The 15,694-nt window shown below is 33.0% G+C and overlaps 1 protein-coding gene across 6 annotated transcripts in view; it reads right to left on the bottom strand.

The window, feature by feature from the left end:
• LOC128990730 (zinc finger protein 85-like) overlaps positions 1-15,694 on the bottom strand; it is a 75,132-nt gene that overhangs the window by 38,395 nt on the left and 21,043 nt on the right. For 3 of the 6 annotated variants that reach the window (XM_054413294.1, XM_054413303.1, XM_054413312.1), the window contains one exon: positions 12,583-14,032. The exons of 2 other annotated variants lie outside the window; for them this stretch is intronic. In XM_054413294.1, the coding sequence (XP_054269269.1) occupies positions 12,704-13,726 (1,023 nt within the window). In that variant the 5' untranslated portion in view covers positions 13,727-14,032 and the 3' untranslated portion in view covers positions 12,583-12,703. Of the gene's footprint in view, positions 1-12,582; positions 14,033-15,694 lie in introns of those variants that run through there. One more of the 6 variants, XR_008490561.1, reaches the window with a different exon arrangement.

The raw sequence follows: 15,694 nt of genomic DNA, 5'->3' as shown, positions 1-15,694 counted from the left end.
CTTTTTACATGGTGTTTTTGGAAAAAAGTGTTCCCACATGCCAAACATTTAAAGGGACGCTCTCCCGTGTGATACAATATATGAGCCTTCATTGCGGATGGAGTTGAACAACTTTGCACACATATTGGACACTTAAGAGAAAATTTTTTGAAGCAAGTTAACATTTCTACTTTTGCAATTTGTATATCTATAAATCTTATCACGTAAGCTAGTAACTAATAAGAAAAGTCATAAATTCGTATGTAACTAAAACTTGTTTGTAGGCCTTGTAAAGTGGCTAGTAGTTACATGATAGGCTACCTCTTTCACTCAACATTGAATCACTTCATAGTCAATTCTTGCAATGCGTATTAGATATTTTTACAATACACTTGAGGGATTTTCTTTTTTCTCGTGTCTTCTTTATTCTTCTTTTGCATTATATTACTTCTTAAATCAATTTATTAGTTGTTTTGATTCTTTTTTGTCTCGACCTAAAACAGAAATGTTTATTGAAACTCTAGTCAAACAAAACAAATTGTTTTATTAAACTTGTGTAGGGAAGCATAACATTTGGAGTGGTTCTTCAAAGTATTACATCAGGGAGTATATCAATTAATTAGTTCTTTTAAAGTTGTTAAACTATATTCTCCTCTCTTTTGTCTTCTCTTCTAAGAAAGATCGTACCTTATTAAAACATTTATTAATCTATTCAAATGGTTTGAACAATCAATTAACAATATTTAAATTTCTACTAGCGTGAGAACATTATAAGTATCCAAATATAGGGCTTAACTGTTTTTCTCAACATAAAAAATGCCACTAACCATTAACACCTCAAATCCGAACACCGCTTAATATAAATCACCTGTTGCAGAGAAAACTGTTCCGTATTTAAAATAAAAGAAAACTATCTATTATTCTTATTCTGTAAGGAATTTGTGTACAGCAAAACAATTTTATTTATGAACCCATTTTTATGGTGTAATTGTCAAATTAAATGGAATTCTCTGTAGAAGTCATGGAATAATTTGTGTCACGCTCAGTTTAGTGTGCTTCACTCTTTTGTATTTTAAAATTTCCATGTATTGTTAAAGATTAAAGTAATAAACGGTATCAGCATTCTGACACACACTTTCTCCCATAAGCTTGTCAGCAACCTTTATCATAGTAAGCGGTGAGAGTAAATATGACATTTTATGGTTAAAAATTACAAAAGTTTCAATAACTTTTTAACCGTAATTGTTACAGCAATGGGGAGTTGTACTTTTTTTTTAATTTTAAGGACCATAACATATTAACTTTGATAAATACTACTTTTTTCCAAAAATCCGATTTGTTATTATTTTATTGTTTTTTTTTTTAGGAAAATGACATAAGTTACACTTTTGAACCTTATTTTTACGGAAATGGGATTTCTACCATTTTGTTCGGAATTAAAAGGATTATAACATACTAAATCTTTTAGAAAACCGTTCACGCCGTTTTCGATAAAATTCTATTTTGCCGTTGTTTTATGGGAAAATTCCCATAAAAAAACAATAAGAAAAAAATAAAAAAACTTTCAAAATTTTTAGGACCATAACATACTAAGCTAAATCAAAACCATGTTTTTAAATCCTATCGTTATTATATGGGGTTTTATGGGAAAATAACATCATTTATAATAGTTTTGAACCATAACTTTTACAGAAATTGTATTTGTACCATTTTGTTTAGAATTTAAAGGACTATACCATACTAAATTTTATGAAAATCGTTCGGACCATTTTTGAGAATATCCGATTTTCCGCGTTTTTATGGGAAAAACAAACATTAAGAGTCTGAATTACAAAAAAAAATAAAAAGGCCTGGAGATATCAGGGATTAGTCCCTACATATCAAGTTTCATCAAAATTGGACTACAGGTGTAGTCTGTAGCTCTTTCATAAAAAACCCCCTTTCCTCTTCTGTAATTTTAATATTTACTTTTTCTGTTTATTCATCAGTTAACTGTCAAAATACAACGATGACTGATAAAATTGGTTTATTCCATCCAGAGTGTTAAGGAGTAAATATCAGTTAATTTCATTATATGATTGTATTTTAATTTCAGATATGGTGGATATGGTGTGTTTAACGTTTTCATAGATATTTTTACTGTATGTGTTGTTTTCAATTTTTAATTTGGATTATAGTAAAATAACACAAAAGAAACAATCCAGTGTTTGCGAGGTGGCAACTTAACAAGAGAGATCGTATGAGAAGAAAACATGAAAATTGAAAGAAATGTTATGGAGCCACGTGATAATTTTATTATTGCACGGACAGATGCTGTCACAACAGACTTTTTTCACTTAGGAAATCGTGCTTACTGTAATGACAATATGTTTATTTGTGAAATCGATAAAACTTCCTTGTATTATAGAAGTCTTTTTTTGAAACACTACAATGCCATCCTAATTTATGGAACTTGATTGTAAGTTTTAACTGAAGTTACAAAAGTGCTATGTATTTCGCCTCTTTTGGAGCAAACATTGTTCTTCCACCTGGGCTTCCTTATTGCTTCAGAATATACGTTGCAGTTTACCATAGAAGTGGCGGACTTTGTACCTACGGCGCCACCCCTGAGCCCGTTCGACCGGCCGTCCCTTTGTGTTTCGCAGGAAAAGGTTTAAACTTAAAATCTATATAAAATTGCCCGTTGTTGGCAAGCTTAATAATGCATTTTTACAAGAAGGATATGGTACAATATGAGTATAATTATAAGTTGTATTTATAGGTTTTAAGATAAACATATATTGTTGAGATATAGCCTAAATAAATATGAATAGCCTAATTTAATCGCCAGACGCATTGACGTTCTTGACGAAATTCAATTGAAATGTATTCAGTTAAAATTGGTTAAATATGTATATTTATTTAATGGAATAATATCATATCATATGATATCGTAATTAATAATAAAGAAATATATAAAATAAGTAAGGTCTTTATTCATGAGCGAATTTCAGTTACAAAACTATTTTACAAATTGACTCAAGTCAGGACTTCAACTAAACACAACTTCTCATAACTAAGAAACGAAATGAGATTGTATTTGACATACTACTGTGACTTGTGATATGATAATATTTTTTAAGACGGTTGTATACGAACCTTAGGGAGCAATTCTGCAACCTGTGAAGTATTGTAATTTGTTCCTGTGTTAAACTGTTCCAAAAACAGGTAGGCATTAAGAAGTAGAGGAAAAAAAGGATTTGACCAACCTCAACTTGATATTTGCTGGGAGCAATGTTCTAAGCCCGTTAAGCACTTTTAATTTTCCAAAAACACGTTTGGTTATCTGTTTGACAAGGCTAGAAAAAGTCAGCTGTGAGTCAATTGTCACCCCAAGAATCTTGATGCTTTTGGAAATTGAAAGCTCTGAGTTATTAACTGCGACTTTGATGCTGTGTTTTCCAGCTGCTCAAAGATTGCTGCGTTGACCAAGTGCATAGCAGAACATTTTTCAGGGTTTAGTTTTAACCCATGATCTTTAGACCATACACGAACCTTTCAATGGTCACTACTCGTGCTGTAATGCTCTCTAACCAAAGTATGCTGGTATAAGAATACATAATCCAATACTGATTCAATACCTGATATATACAGATTGAACAAGATAGGACCAAGACAACTTTCCTGGGGAACACCGACTGTCTTTACCAGTGACGATGAGAGCTGAACTATATCTAATGTTATATAATGAAACGCTTTTCCTTTGGATAGTTTCCGGGATGCTGCACTACTAAACTTTTTTAGTTTTTCACTCATTATAATTATTTTATTCAAATGCATATTTGCAAAACTAAAAAGCGGTGACGAAAAAAATTGTATTTTTTAACTTAAATAAACATAAATATTGTTCTGTCAAAACAAAAATAATAATATGACCGCTTTTAACACGTCCCCTCTGTATCATTACGAAAAAGTAATAAGATAGGCATATTTTATATTGTGATTGAATTAAAAGTACTTTAAAATCAAGAATTAATAAAATTTGCATAAATTTTGAGCAATGACTTCATTGCCTTATTTATAATCAACATTTTCGCAGGGGGTTAACAACAAAATACACTATGCTCTAAAAAATGGCCTGAAAGATTTTAAATTTAACATTCAAAACAGCTAACAATAATTTAACTTATAATAAATCTGTATTGTCACCTCATATCAGTTACGTTTACAATGTAACATTTAACTTCAACTTTAAAGGAATATAGAGGCCCTATACTGTATTTATTTTATTTCAAGATCGTACTCAAAACACGATTTTACCTGATTAGAATCTACCATACAAATGATTACAGTCATTTGTTATACTGTTGTACTGTATGCATTAATTACATGTATATACACAGCATTTACCAGATATTTTAATGACTGACATCATAATTAATACCTTTATGATCTTCACCACTAACCACCGCGCCGCCCGTCACCCGCTGACGCGCAATCGCCACCTTCTGTTCCCCTAAAATTAAAACGTCGACAGTTCCCATGCCGAATTGATTTTGCCATGGCTATCACAAAAAATTATGGATAGGCACTTGAAAAAGTTGGTCTTTAACTGCCAGAGTCATGCTTTCACCATGGGACATTATACGTAGCAATGTCAAGATGCCACGCTTTTTATCAACAAAAATAATGGTTAAATAACAACGAAACCAACGTCATCTGGCTTATAAGACATTAGAATGTCAACGAAAATTATAATATGGAAAGGGATTCTTCTTTAGCGTGTAAAAAGTAAGAAGAAAATGTTAGCTGGTCTGTCAGTCAGTATTCTTTATTTTGTGAAAACCTTTATTAAAACAGTATTGAGCTTTAAAGTTTTAGTATATTTTTAATTTAATTTATCTCAAATTTTCCTTTTTTTGTGAAATGTTATGTAAATTATTAAAAATGATATTGATATATAGTTTTCGTTTCACTACTGTGAAATGACCTGATTTCGTTACATGTTATCACCTGCGAAAATGCATTATTATATTGTTTACTACGGAAAAATAATGTTTAATATGCGAAAGTAATGTTTACTATCTTTTTTTTACTTATCTTTTTTTTACTTACTTATTTTTTACTTACAGCCAGCTTTGATTACTTATAATTTAACTAGAAAACAGAACTACAGCTAACATTCCAAACTAAACTGCTAAATAGTGTAAAATTTTAGATGATGATAAAATAGGTCTATTGCGTTCCCTAACTACTTATTGAACAAAATTGGACTCCTAATGCGATTTCTGCATGATTTAATACTTAAATTTTCAACGTGGTGACTATTGCATGTCTAGGAATGATTACCTTGTTAAGCGAGGTAATCATAATTTTGGAATTTACATTTCTACGAATGGGGCAAAACCCTGCCGGCTTCCCCTCATATAATTAATCTAGCCTGGCATCTTAATCTTAGTACTACTTAATGTTTAAGGACTTATCCTGATTTAACAACGGCATGGTGAGATCGGAAAAATTGAGTTTTGCAGCTGGTCCAACACTAAGCGGCGAGAGACAAGACGGAGGAAATCTCGATTCCGTAGCTCCTTGACGTTTCTCGGGAAAAAAAGCAAGCGGCAGACCGAAGGAGGAGCGCTGATCGCAAGGCCAGCGATTTCGTTGTGTGGCACGATATAATATAGTGGCGCTAAGCGTCACACCCTACCTAAACCTAGCTAATGCCTATTCTACGAGGCATGTTTTAAGTACCGTAAGTTAATTTTTTTTTTTTTTTTTAATTTCTCTGTTCCAGTGCTGCAATTGGCATTTTGGACATTTGCGCTGTGTATGTGCATGTATTGGCAAGCCTGAGTTGTAAATTTCGCAAAACTCGGCCGTGTTTGGATCCGGTTTCGAGCATTCAAAATGGCACCGCCAATTAAGACTGCCACCGACTGTGAAGTGCGTGCTGTAATTAGATTTTTAATTGCTATAGGTGTTAAAGCCAATTCATCGAAAGATTAGTGAAATGTATGGCGAGAACATTGTGAGTGACGAAATGGTGAACAGGTGGGTAAGGGCATTTAAAGACGGCCCCAATAACGTTTATGATGAGCAAACGGGTGGTGTCATTACTATCAGCCCTATACAATTATGATTCCCGGTCTTTTCCTGGTTATCAAAACTGAAGAACAATTTGATACACAAAGAATATCCGGTTCCTGACCTGGATGATGCCTAGTTATTTCATTTCATTTACGATTACCAATCATTGCACTTGGGATTAATTAAATCCGTTAGGTAGGGAAACACGTTTTTAATCGCACTTGGCCTGGATTCGCTTAACGTGATCGGGAATGTTGCGGCATTTGTAAAAAAACATTTAATGTAAACATGTCAGTTAAAATAGGAGATGGAAAAAATAATCTTGATCCAAACAGCCGTTTGTTATTTTATAGTTGTCGTACTTTCCAAATAAATCGTATAGGAGGGAAACTTGGCAAAATTCGCACAAAATTAGATTTTTGAACGTCCGTCATTATTTAACAAAGTTGTAAGGCCATAGTTGGATGAATAAAGACACCAAAAAACACCATAAAGGGACCAATCCATCTAATACATTAAAATGTTTTGAATCTTAGGTACTCTCGTTTTTTCAGGAGAAGGCCTTCTCTTAAGGTAAAATGCCTTCTGGGCCGTGACAAACAGACATACGGGCAGAAATTGAGATAAGACCGGTTTCACGGTTTCACCTTCTTTAACGTATAAAAACATAAAAGTAACGATCAAATATTTAATTCTGAGCAATGTACAGACAAAACTCCAATTTTATTTATATAGATATACAATTCAAATTACTGATTTAATATACTGTACCTCATGGAAAACAACATCTTGTAAAAAGGGCGAAAAAGGCTACATTAGACTAGATAAAATGTATTGTATTAAAAAAAACACTTACAAGGTTAAACGTTTTAACAGACTGATGAAAATGTGCAATTAGCACATTTAACTTTAACCTTAGCACTTTTAACCTAGTTTAAAGTTTCAGCAATGTAAAAATTATATGAGTTTTAAACTTAAAACCTATCTCCTGAAAAATTCTGAATTGATTGATTCACCCTTTAAACATAACTCCGACGATATGTAAAGGTAGCATAGGTGTAGCTCATATATAAATGTACCAAAATAGAAAATTACATAGATTACTGAAATTTTCATTTCAGTAGAATTTGACCCATACATTTATATTTGGAAAAATAAATTGGACCCACATTGTACAACGTCCAATGTGTTGTGGAGCCACGGCAGTAAGTAAGTAAGTACTGTACAACGTCCAGACAAAACACCCGGTAGTACGAGTCTACAAGCCAACACCTATCTATTGCAACCAATTATACAATATTGCTTCATTCAAAATCCCAAGAAATTACATATACCCCACAACTAATTTGGTAATGCATTTTGATATTAAATTGAAATAATATTGCATTGTACACTCTTTCGTTTTCATTCTTGTACTTAATTTTTCTGTCACTGATTTTAAGACGAAAGTGAAAGTCCCATAGGCCTAATTAGCGCTTGTTGTCATAACGACTCACTGTGCATCGCTACATTGTTGAAGCAAATTTTTAGCAAGTGTTTGTATTAAAATGGAAGTTATATACTGTTGGAAAGGTGATACTCAGGCAAAAAGGTTTATGTAAAATGTTTTCAGCTACATATAACGGATTCAATGATACTTAGCAAAATTATTCTAAAAAATCTAATTAAAAAAACAAAAAGTTTAATAAAGATATAAATATTCATAGTGTTATGGATCTAAATAATGGTGTACAATATACCATCGGAAAGTTAATTTTTTCATGATTAATAATTACTAAAAATGTAGGGCAATATTAAAAAATGAACCCGAGTTATATAGGAAAATGTAGAAGCACGTCACACAACTTTGGCGGCCATATTGATTACGTCATAAACATCCATAGAGTGCCAGAAAAGATTGTGTCCCGGACTTTTTAGACTCGCTCCTCATGTACTAACTGAATCCAAAAGGGGCGCGTTGGTTGCCAGATGTGAAGTTTTTTCAGCTAAAACACCAATGGGTTTGTTGTAGCTGATTGGGCTATTATATAACAGCTGTGTCTAAGGAATGTGTCGACCTTAGTCACTAACAAGACTACAACATCGCGCCACTCATCATTCACACTTATTTGGGTAAATACGCAATTAGTGGCGTCCCCATCTTAAATAATTGGTAATTTATAATTACTGTGATGGTGGTCTTGCAGTTAAGTGTAATGGAAAATGTCAGGAAACATGGGTCAACGAATCACAGTGCGGGGAGGAACTTGATTAGAAGAGTGGATAAGTTTGTGACAAGGAATGTGGCAACAAACATTATCAGTTCAAATCTACAATATAGCAACAGAAAGTACAGCAAATTATTATTATTATTATTATTATTTAGGTAAAAAAAACTATTGTACATGTTCGAACATCTGGTAAATTAACTCTTGATAAGAAACTCAACACACCAGAAAAAACGCAAAAGAGCAGACCACCACAAAGTGCAATTAGATAAGTTGGACGTCGTTTTGTCGTACATGAATTTTTATTGTACTTCTGCAATATTAATTAAGGAGTAGGAAAATAAATTTAAATCGTAGTTGCCTACTTTGGTTTTTACGCAGTAGATGTTTGAGCCCTGACAGCCGTGTTGAGAGGCAAGCTTTGAGTAGCAAGCGCTTGCATTTGTAGAATAAGCCAGAGCTCAGGGGACTTCTTAACTCTCGCCTACAGTATACTGTAGCAGGCCGCGGCCTTCGAACTGGCAACGTCGCAAGTGGTGTTGTAACAGCTGTTTTGTTTAGAAGCAGATAATGGCATTTGTGTATTTACGAAAGATTGGTTACTGGACTATGACAATATTGACTCCACTTAAAATGTACAGATATAGATTTTAATTCATATTGTTTCGGTTTTCAATTCTGTATGTTTTATTTTCAATATTTTAATAAATTTATGTTCATAAATTTAAATTTAAATCAATAAAGTGTGAATTAATGAGCTGATGTCACCTGTCTGCCATGTTATCTTATGAGACGTCTGGCACTGAACAACACCACTTGCGATTTTGCCAATTTTACCAGGCCGCGGCCTGTAGTTAAAGGCGGCCGTGACTGTAGTCTATATATTTTAATATTTAAGTGAAAATGCAATAAGGCGACAATGTATGTAGATGAAATTTCCTATATTACACAGTACTTCATTCTGAAGTAGATCGGGTGCTGGGTTCAAGCCCGCTAGGGGTGTTCAGGGATCTATCGCCTTGTTCACCTCTGGTTTCCCAGCAACTGGGTAAGGCCTCGATCGGGTAGTGGTGTAAATAGGTGGTTGGGGTTCCCCCCATCAGCTTGCTGGTGGTCCCCTTCTTCCTGGCTTTGATGGCGGGCTCTGCCTGTCAGGGATTGGATAGGTCCCGAGTGTTGCTTGCACTAAATGCGTCAGGGCATTCCATTATGGTCCTTCTGGGTTTTGTACCTGGGGGAACCCAGGTGGAGTGACGCTTAAACAAGTAGCCGGTATCCCTGGTTAGGATTGAGGGGAAACCCTCTCTCCGACGGGTTGCTTCGGCAGCCGGTGAGCCTGATGACCTTAAGTCATCCTCCCATTATGTGCCAAAGGTTGGTGCATTTGCTTCGGCCTACATCATGGGGCCCGGGTATGTTTAATTATAGGTACCGGGTTTGAAATCGGAGGGTTACTGGCTCTTACGATAAAACGAATCGAATCGAATAGTACTCCATTCTTATGCAGGGAGGTTGGTAAGGTTGTTACTTATTTAGTATAATAGTTGTTTTTGTTAGGTTTGGCCATTATTTATGAAAACTAGAGTTCGTTCAGTGGTGGAAAACTGACCAAAAATATGTAATGTGTACAGTACGGACTTCTCTATTCCCCCCTCCCCCCACGCTGTAAATAACACATGTGATTAGAATTTCTTTCATTTGTTTTGAATTTCCCGAATGATTACTTTTAATCGATAAATCGATTATTCGATATACCGATTATATCAATCGTTATTTCGATGGTTTTAATAAATTATTAAATAGTACCTGTCCTTCGTACGGGATTGTCATATAAGTATAAAATGCTCATTGCATTTATACTCAAGCTTTGCGTTTACAATGGGGGAGGACACAGTTTGATAAAATTTCCTTCTTTTCACATCTACCATAGCCATACTGTTCTACCACTTCAGCTAAACAATCAGAGAAAAATAAATTATTAAAGATTTGAAAGATTAAAGATTTAAATGCGTGATTGAACTTCAAACAAACAAACACACAAACTTTCACATTTATAATATTAGTAAGATTTGACAATTATAAAAATAATATTATTGTAAATAAACAAAGTTAAAGTTGAATTAATTTTCTTAGAAAAATGACGTTTAATTTTAGATAATTTTCTGAAATTGCATTACAGTGTTATTTAAAGTGTTTTTTAAATTTACAATTTGTAAAATTGGTTCCAAAACACCTAATTGTGATGCTTGTGATAAAGAAATGAAGATTTTGGTAAGAGGTCCATCTAGTGTTATATTTGAATGCCGTAGTAAAAGCAAAGTTCAAGGTCATTATAGATGTATAATCGCACTACAAAACACCTTAATGTTATATCCTGGGCTTTAAACAGTGTTTTTAGTTGTTTTTAACCTTGTTTTTATGTTAGAACTTTGTTAAATATAGTTTTATTATATTTTACCTACGACCGTTTTTTAAAGTAGCCATTTCAGTCAGTACAGTTCTTAGAATTGAAAAGTTTCACTTAACAGCAGTGTTTACTTTCATAACGGCATAGTTTTTCTCATAACAACACGGGTAACGGACCAATGAAGTTCAAGGATTGAGAGAAAATAAGTACAATTAATTGTAATACTTCGAACGTCAAATAATCAGCTGATCAGCTGCAGCTGATCAGTTGACAATTTTAATTGTTGATCCGGCTTGTTCCTGTTGATACTTGCGTATTCTTAACCTAAGTTGGTGGAAGTTAAATTAAGGTTGATTTTAAAATATCAGTTATTAAAAGTGATGTTGACGAGATGGATATAAGAGCACAAAATGTTTGTGCTAATCTTTTGCCACCAAAATCAAAACAAAGGTATGCAATTACATACCAGCAATTCATTAAATGGACGAAACAAAATTAGGTTAAATTGATAAATGTAAATGTTCTTCTGGTTTATTTTGAAAACCTCTAAACCACTTTTTCACCCAACTCGTTGTGGACCACATAGTCGATGTTGAGATCTAACTTTAAATTAACTGTTTCACTATATTATTCAGTTTTCCAAAAATATATGCAATATTTCCCTAATTGTAACTGAAACAGTATTTATAGTAAGAATGCTGATAGCAGAACCTATTGCCTGAAAAAGTAACGTATTATTTAACAAAGTTTTACAAACACGGTAATTACATGAAATCTGCTGATTATACAATAAGTCGTTGCATCACTTTCTGTAACAATGACAATAAACGAAAACATAACCTCTCTAGAAAGTTATGAGTAGTGATTGTTAGTAATAAAAACCAGATTTTTAGCAATTAAAAAACTGTCGTAGTGTACGCAACTTGCGTTAATAGTCTTTACGACACTCGTAGAAGTTTTTAAGGCACTCGCCAAGGCTTGTGCCTTAAATTTTGTACTCGTGTCGTAAAGACTAACTTAACGCAATCGTTGCGTAAACTACTATTTCCATTCGATATTTCGTTTGTTTATTTATAATAACCTTACCTAACCAACCAAACGAAAATTAATCTATCGTTATTGTAAAAATCAATATATTGAATAATCAATATATCGATTAAAAGTACTCATTCGATAGTAGTGCCGACAGATATGGAAGTGTACCCTTATAATATACTCTAGGCTATCACAATCTATATATATAAAAGGCAAAGCCCTCACTGATAAAAGTGTACCCTTATAATATACTCTAGGCTATCACAATCTATATATATAAAAGGCAAAGCCCTCACTGACTGACTGACTCACTCACTCATCACTAATCCTCTTACTTCCCATTTACCTAGGAGGTTGAAATTTGGTACACTGATTCTTTAGGCATTAAATAGGAAAACTAAGCTGTTTTTATTCTGATCGGACTCTCGGGCTCTGTCCCAGTGGCTCTGGAGTTTCCCATGTTAACCTTATGAGTTCTCATATTTAAATGGAATTATAATGAATCTTAACAGCTGTTACAATTAAACATGTTGGTTCTGTTCTATGATGTTCAATAGCATTCAAGTTACAAGGATTACCGACAGCGTGCAGCACTATTATTTCTTTTACATTTATGGCAACAGCTAATTTGCAACCCAAATGTGAGTGAGCGTAGCGAACAAACTTCAAACTGGAGGCGAGTTAGCGTAGCGAACGATCTAACCTGAAAAAACCTACTATGAAAACTATGAAGAGAAAATATATATGACGGGGTTTATGGTCGAAAACTGTAAATTTGGGGTACAGTTCTTAGCGTGGACTCATTTTAAATATTTTTTTCTGTAAAAAATTATTAAGTAAATTACATGTATTATATATCATTGGATTTGTAAAAATATAAACTTTAACTTTAATTAATAAAAAAGTTTTTTTTTATTTTTCGCTTCCTTGAGATGTTGAAAAAAATAGGCATGAAAAAATACACTTATTTGCAGTCACTAAGGGCCTTTCCGCATATTATGTAACACAATTAAGGACTCTCTCCCATATGAACCAATAAATGTTTCTTCATATCGCCTTTGGATGTAAAGGATTTTTCACATGTAGAACACTTGTAAGGTTTCTCTCCTGTATGAACCAAAGAATGTCTCTTCATATCGCCTTTGGATTTAAAGGACTTTTCACATGTAGAGCACTTGTAAGGTCTTTCTTCAGTATGAACCAATGAATGTATCTTCATATGAGATTTGGTTTTATATGATTTTCCACATGTAGAGCAATTGTAAGGTCTCTCTCCTGTATGAACCAATGAATGTGTCATCATGTGGGCTTTTGTTTTATAGGATTTTCCACATGTAGAGCACTTGTAAGGTCTATCTCCTGTATGAACTAATGAATGTTTGTTTATACTGCCTTTGGATGTAAAGGATTTTCCACATGTAGAGCACTTATAAGGTCTCTCTCCTGTATGAACCAATGAATGTGTCTTCATATCGCCTTTGGATGTAAAGGATTTTCCACATGTAGAACATTTATAAGGTCTCTCTCCCGTATGAACCAATGAATGTTTGTTCATACTGCTTTTGGTTGTAAAGGATGTTCCACATGTAGAGCACTTGTAAGGTCTCTCTCCCGTATGAACCAATGAATGTAGCTTTATATTGTATTTAGATATAAAGGTTTTCCCACATGTAGAGCACTTGTAAGGTCTCTCTCCTGTATGAATCAATGAATGTTTCTTCATGACGCTTTTTAATTTAAATGATTTTCCACATATAGAGCACTTGTAAGGTCCCTGTCCTGTATGAACTAGTGTGTGTCTCTTCATATAGTCTTTTGATCCAAAGGATTTTTCAGATGCTGGGCACTTATGATGTACCAACAAATGTCTTTTTACATGGTATTTTTGGAAAAAGGTTTTCCCACATGATAAACATTTAAAGGGATGCTCTCCCGTGTGATACAATATATGAGCCTTCATTGTGGATTGAGTTGAACAACTTTGCCTACATATTGGACATTCAAGAGAAAATTTGTTTATGCAAGGTAGCATTTCTACTCTTGGCCCTTTTATTTCTATTAATCTTATCACATTAGGTAGTAACTAATTAATTAGGGAAGTCATTAATTCGTATGTAACTAAAACTTGTTTGTAGGCCTTGTTAAGTGGCTAGTAGTTACATGATAGGCTATCTCTTTCACTCAACATTGAATCACCTCATAGTCAAATCTTGCAATGCGTATTAGATATTTTTACAATACACTTTTACTTTTTCTCTTGTCTTTTTTATTCTTCTTTTGCATTATATTACTTCTTAAATCAATTTAATCTGTTGCTTTAATTCTTTTTTGTCTTGACCTAAAACAGAAATGTTTATTGATACTCAAATTCTAGTCAAACAAAACAAATTGTTGTATTAAACTTGTGTAGGGAAACATAACATTTGGAGTGGTTCTTCAAAGTATTACATCAGGGAGTATATCAATTAATTAGTTCTTTTAAAGTGATTAAACTATATTCTCCTCTCTTTTGTCTTCTCTTCTAAGAAAGATCATACCTACCTTAAAACCATTTATTAATATATTTAAATGGATTGACCAATCAATTAACAATATTTAAATTTCTACTAGCGTGAGAATATCATAAATATCCAAATATAGGGCTTAACTGTTTTTCTCAACATTTAAAAAAATGCCACTAACCAATAACACCTCAAATCCGAACACCGCTTAATATGAATCACCTGTTGCAGAGAAAACTTAGTCGTATTTAAAATAAAAAAAAAACTATCTATTATTCTTATTTTGTAGGAATTTCTCGTGTACAGCAAAACAATTTTATTTATGAACCGATTTTGATGATGTAATTGTCAAATTAAATGGAATTCTCTGTAGAAGTCATGGAATAATTTGTGTCACGCTCAGTTTAGTGTGCTTCACTCTATTGTATTTTAAAGGTTCCATGTATTTTTAAAGATCAAACTAATAAACGGTATCAGCATTCTGACACATACTTTCTCCCATAAGCCTGTCAGCAACCTTTATCATAGTAAGCGGTGAGAGTAAATATGATATTTTATGGTTAAAAATTAAAAAAGTTTCAATAACCTTTGAACCGTAATTGTTTTGTTGTTGTGTTGTTGAGCAATGGGGAGTTTGACTATTTTTTTAGAATTTTAAGGACCATAACATATTAACTTTGATAAAAACCAGTTTTTTTCCAAAATTCCGAATTTTTTTATTATTTTATTGTTTTTTATAGGAAAATGACATATGTTACAATCACTTTTGAACCTTATTTTTTACGGAAATGGATTTCTTTTTGTTCTGAATTAAAAGGACTATAGCATATTAAACGTTTTAGAAAATCGTTTAGGCCATTTTCGAGAAAATTCTATTTTGCCGTTGTTTTATGGGAAAATTCCCATAACAAATCAAATATAAAAAAAGAAAAAACTTTCAAAATTTTTAGGACCATGACATACTAAGTTGGGTGAGGTTCATAATGTCCAAATTTCACAAACTCCAACGTCTAAAATATTAAATAAACAGTGTGTTTCATAACCTCCAAACTTCATAAACTCCAAAACTATAACTTTCAAATAAGCACAGTTTCACAATGTCCAAATTTCACAAACTCCAACTTTTAAATATCAAATAAACAGAGCGGTTCATAACCTCCAAGTTTCATAAGCTCCAACGGTATAGTCTCTGCCATAAGTCAATCGAATTGGCGGGATACCGAGGCGGACGGGCCGAATGAACCTCTCTGTTTTACACAAACATACATTCACTCAACCTGCTCTGCTACACTTATTTGTTAACATACAAATTTCAAATTGATATATTATTTTTCTGGAAAAACCAGTGCTCATTACTATGTAGCTAGTTTTTACCTTAACATAATTTTTATAATTTATTTAGGCAAATTAAAACAGATGATTGTTTTTTAACACCATAAAAAACATGAAAAATGTAGTAAGCGAGGAACTTTTTTATTTTTTGGTCAGGGAAAAAATTC

The sequence above is a fragment of the Macrosteles quadrilineatus genome, unplaced genomic scaffold (assembly GCF_028750875.1).
Source record: "Macrosteles quadrilineatus isolate MER2022 unplaced genomic scaffold, UCM_ALF_1.0 Scaffold_1__1_contigs__length_201487025, whole genome shotgun sequence".
NCBI lineage: Eukaryota > Metazoa > Arthropoda > Insecta > Hemiptera > Cicadellidae > Macrosteles > Macrosteles quadrilineatus.
Note: the sequence above shows the minus strand (reverse complement) of the source record. Positions and strands in the feature narration are given on the sequence as shown.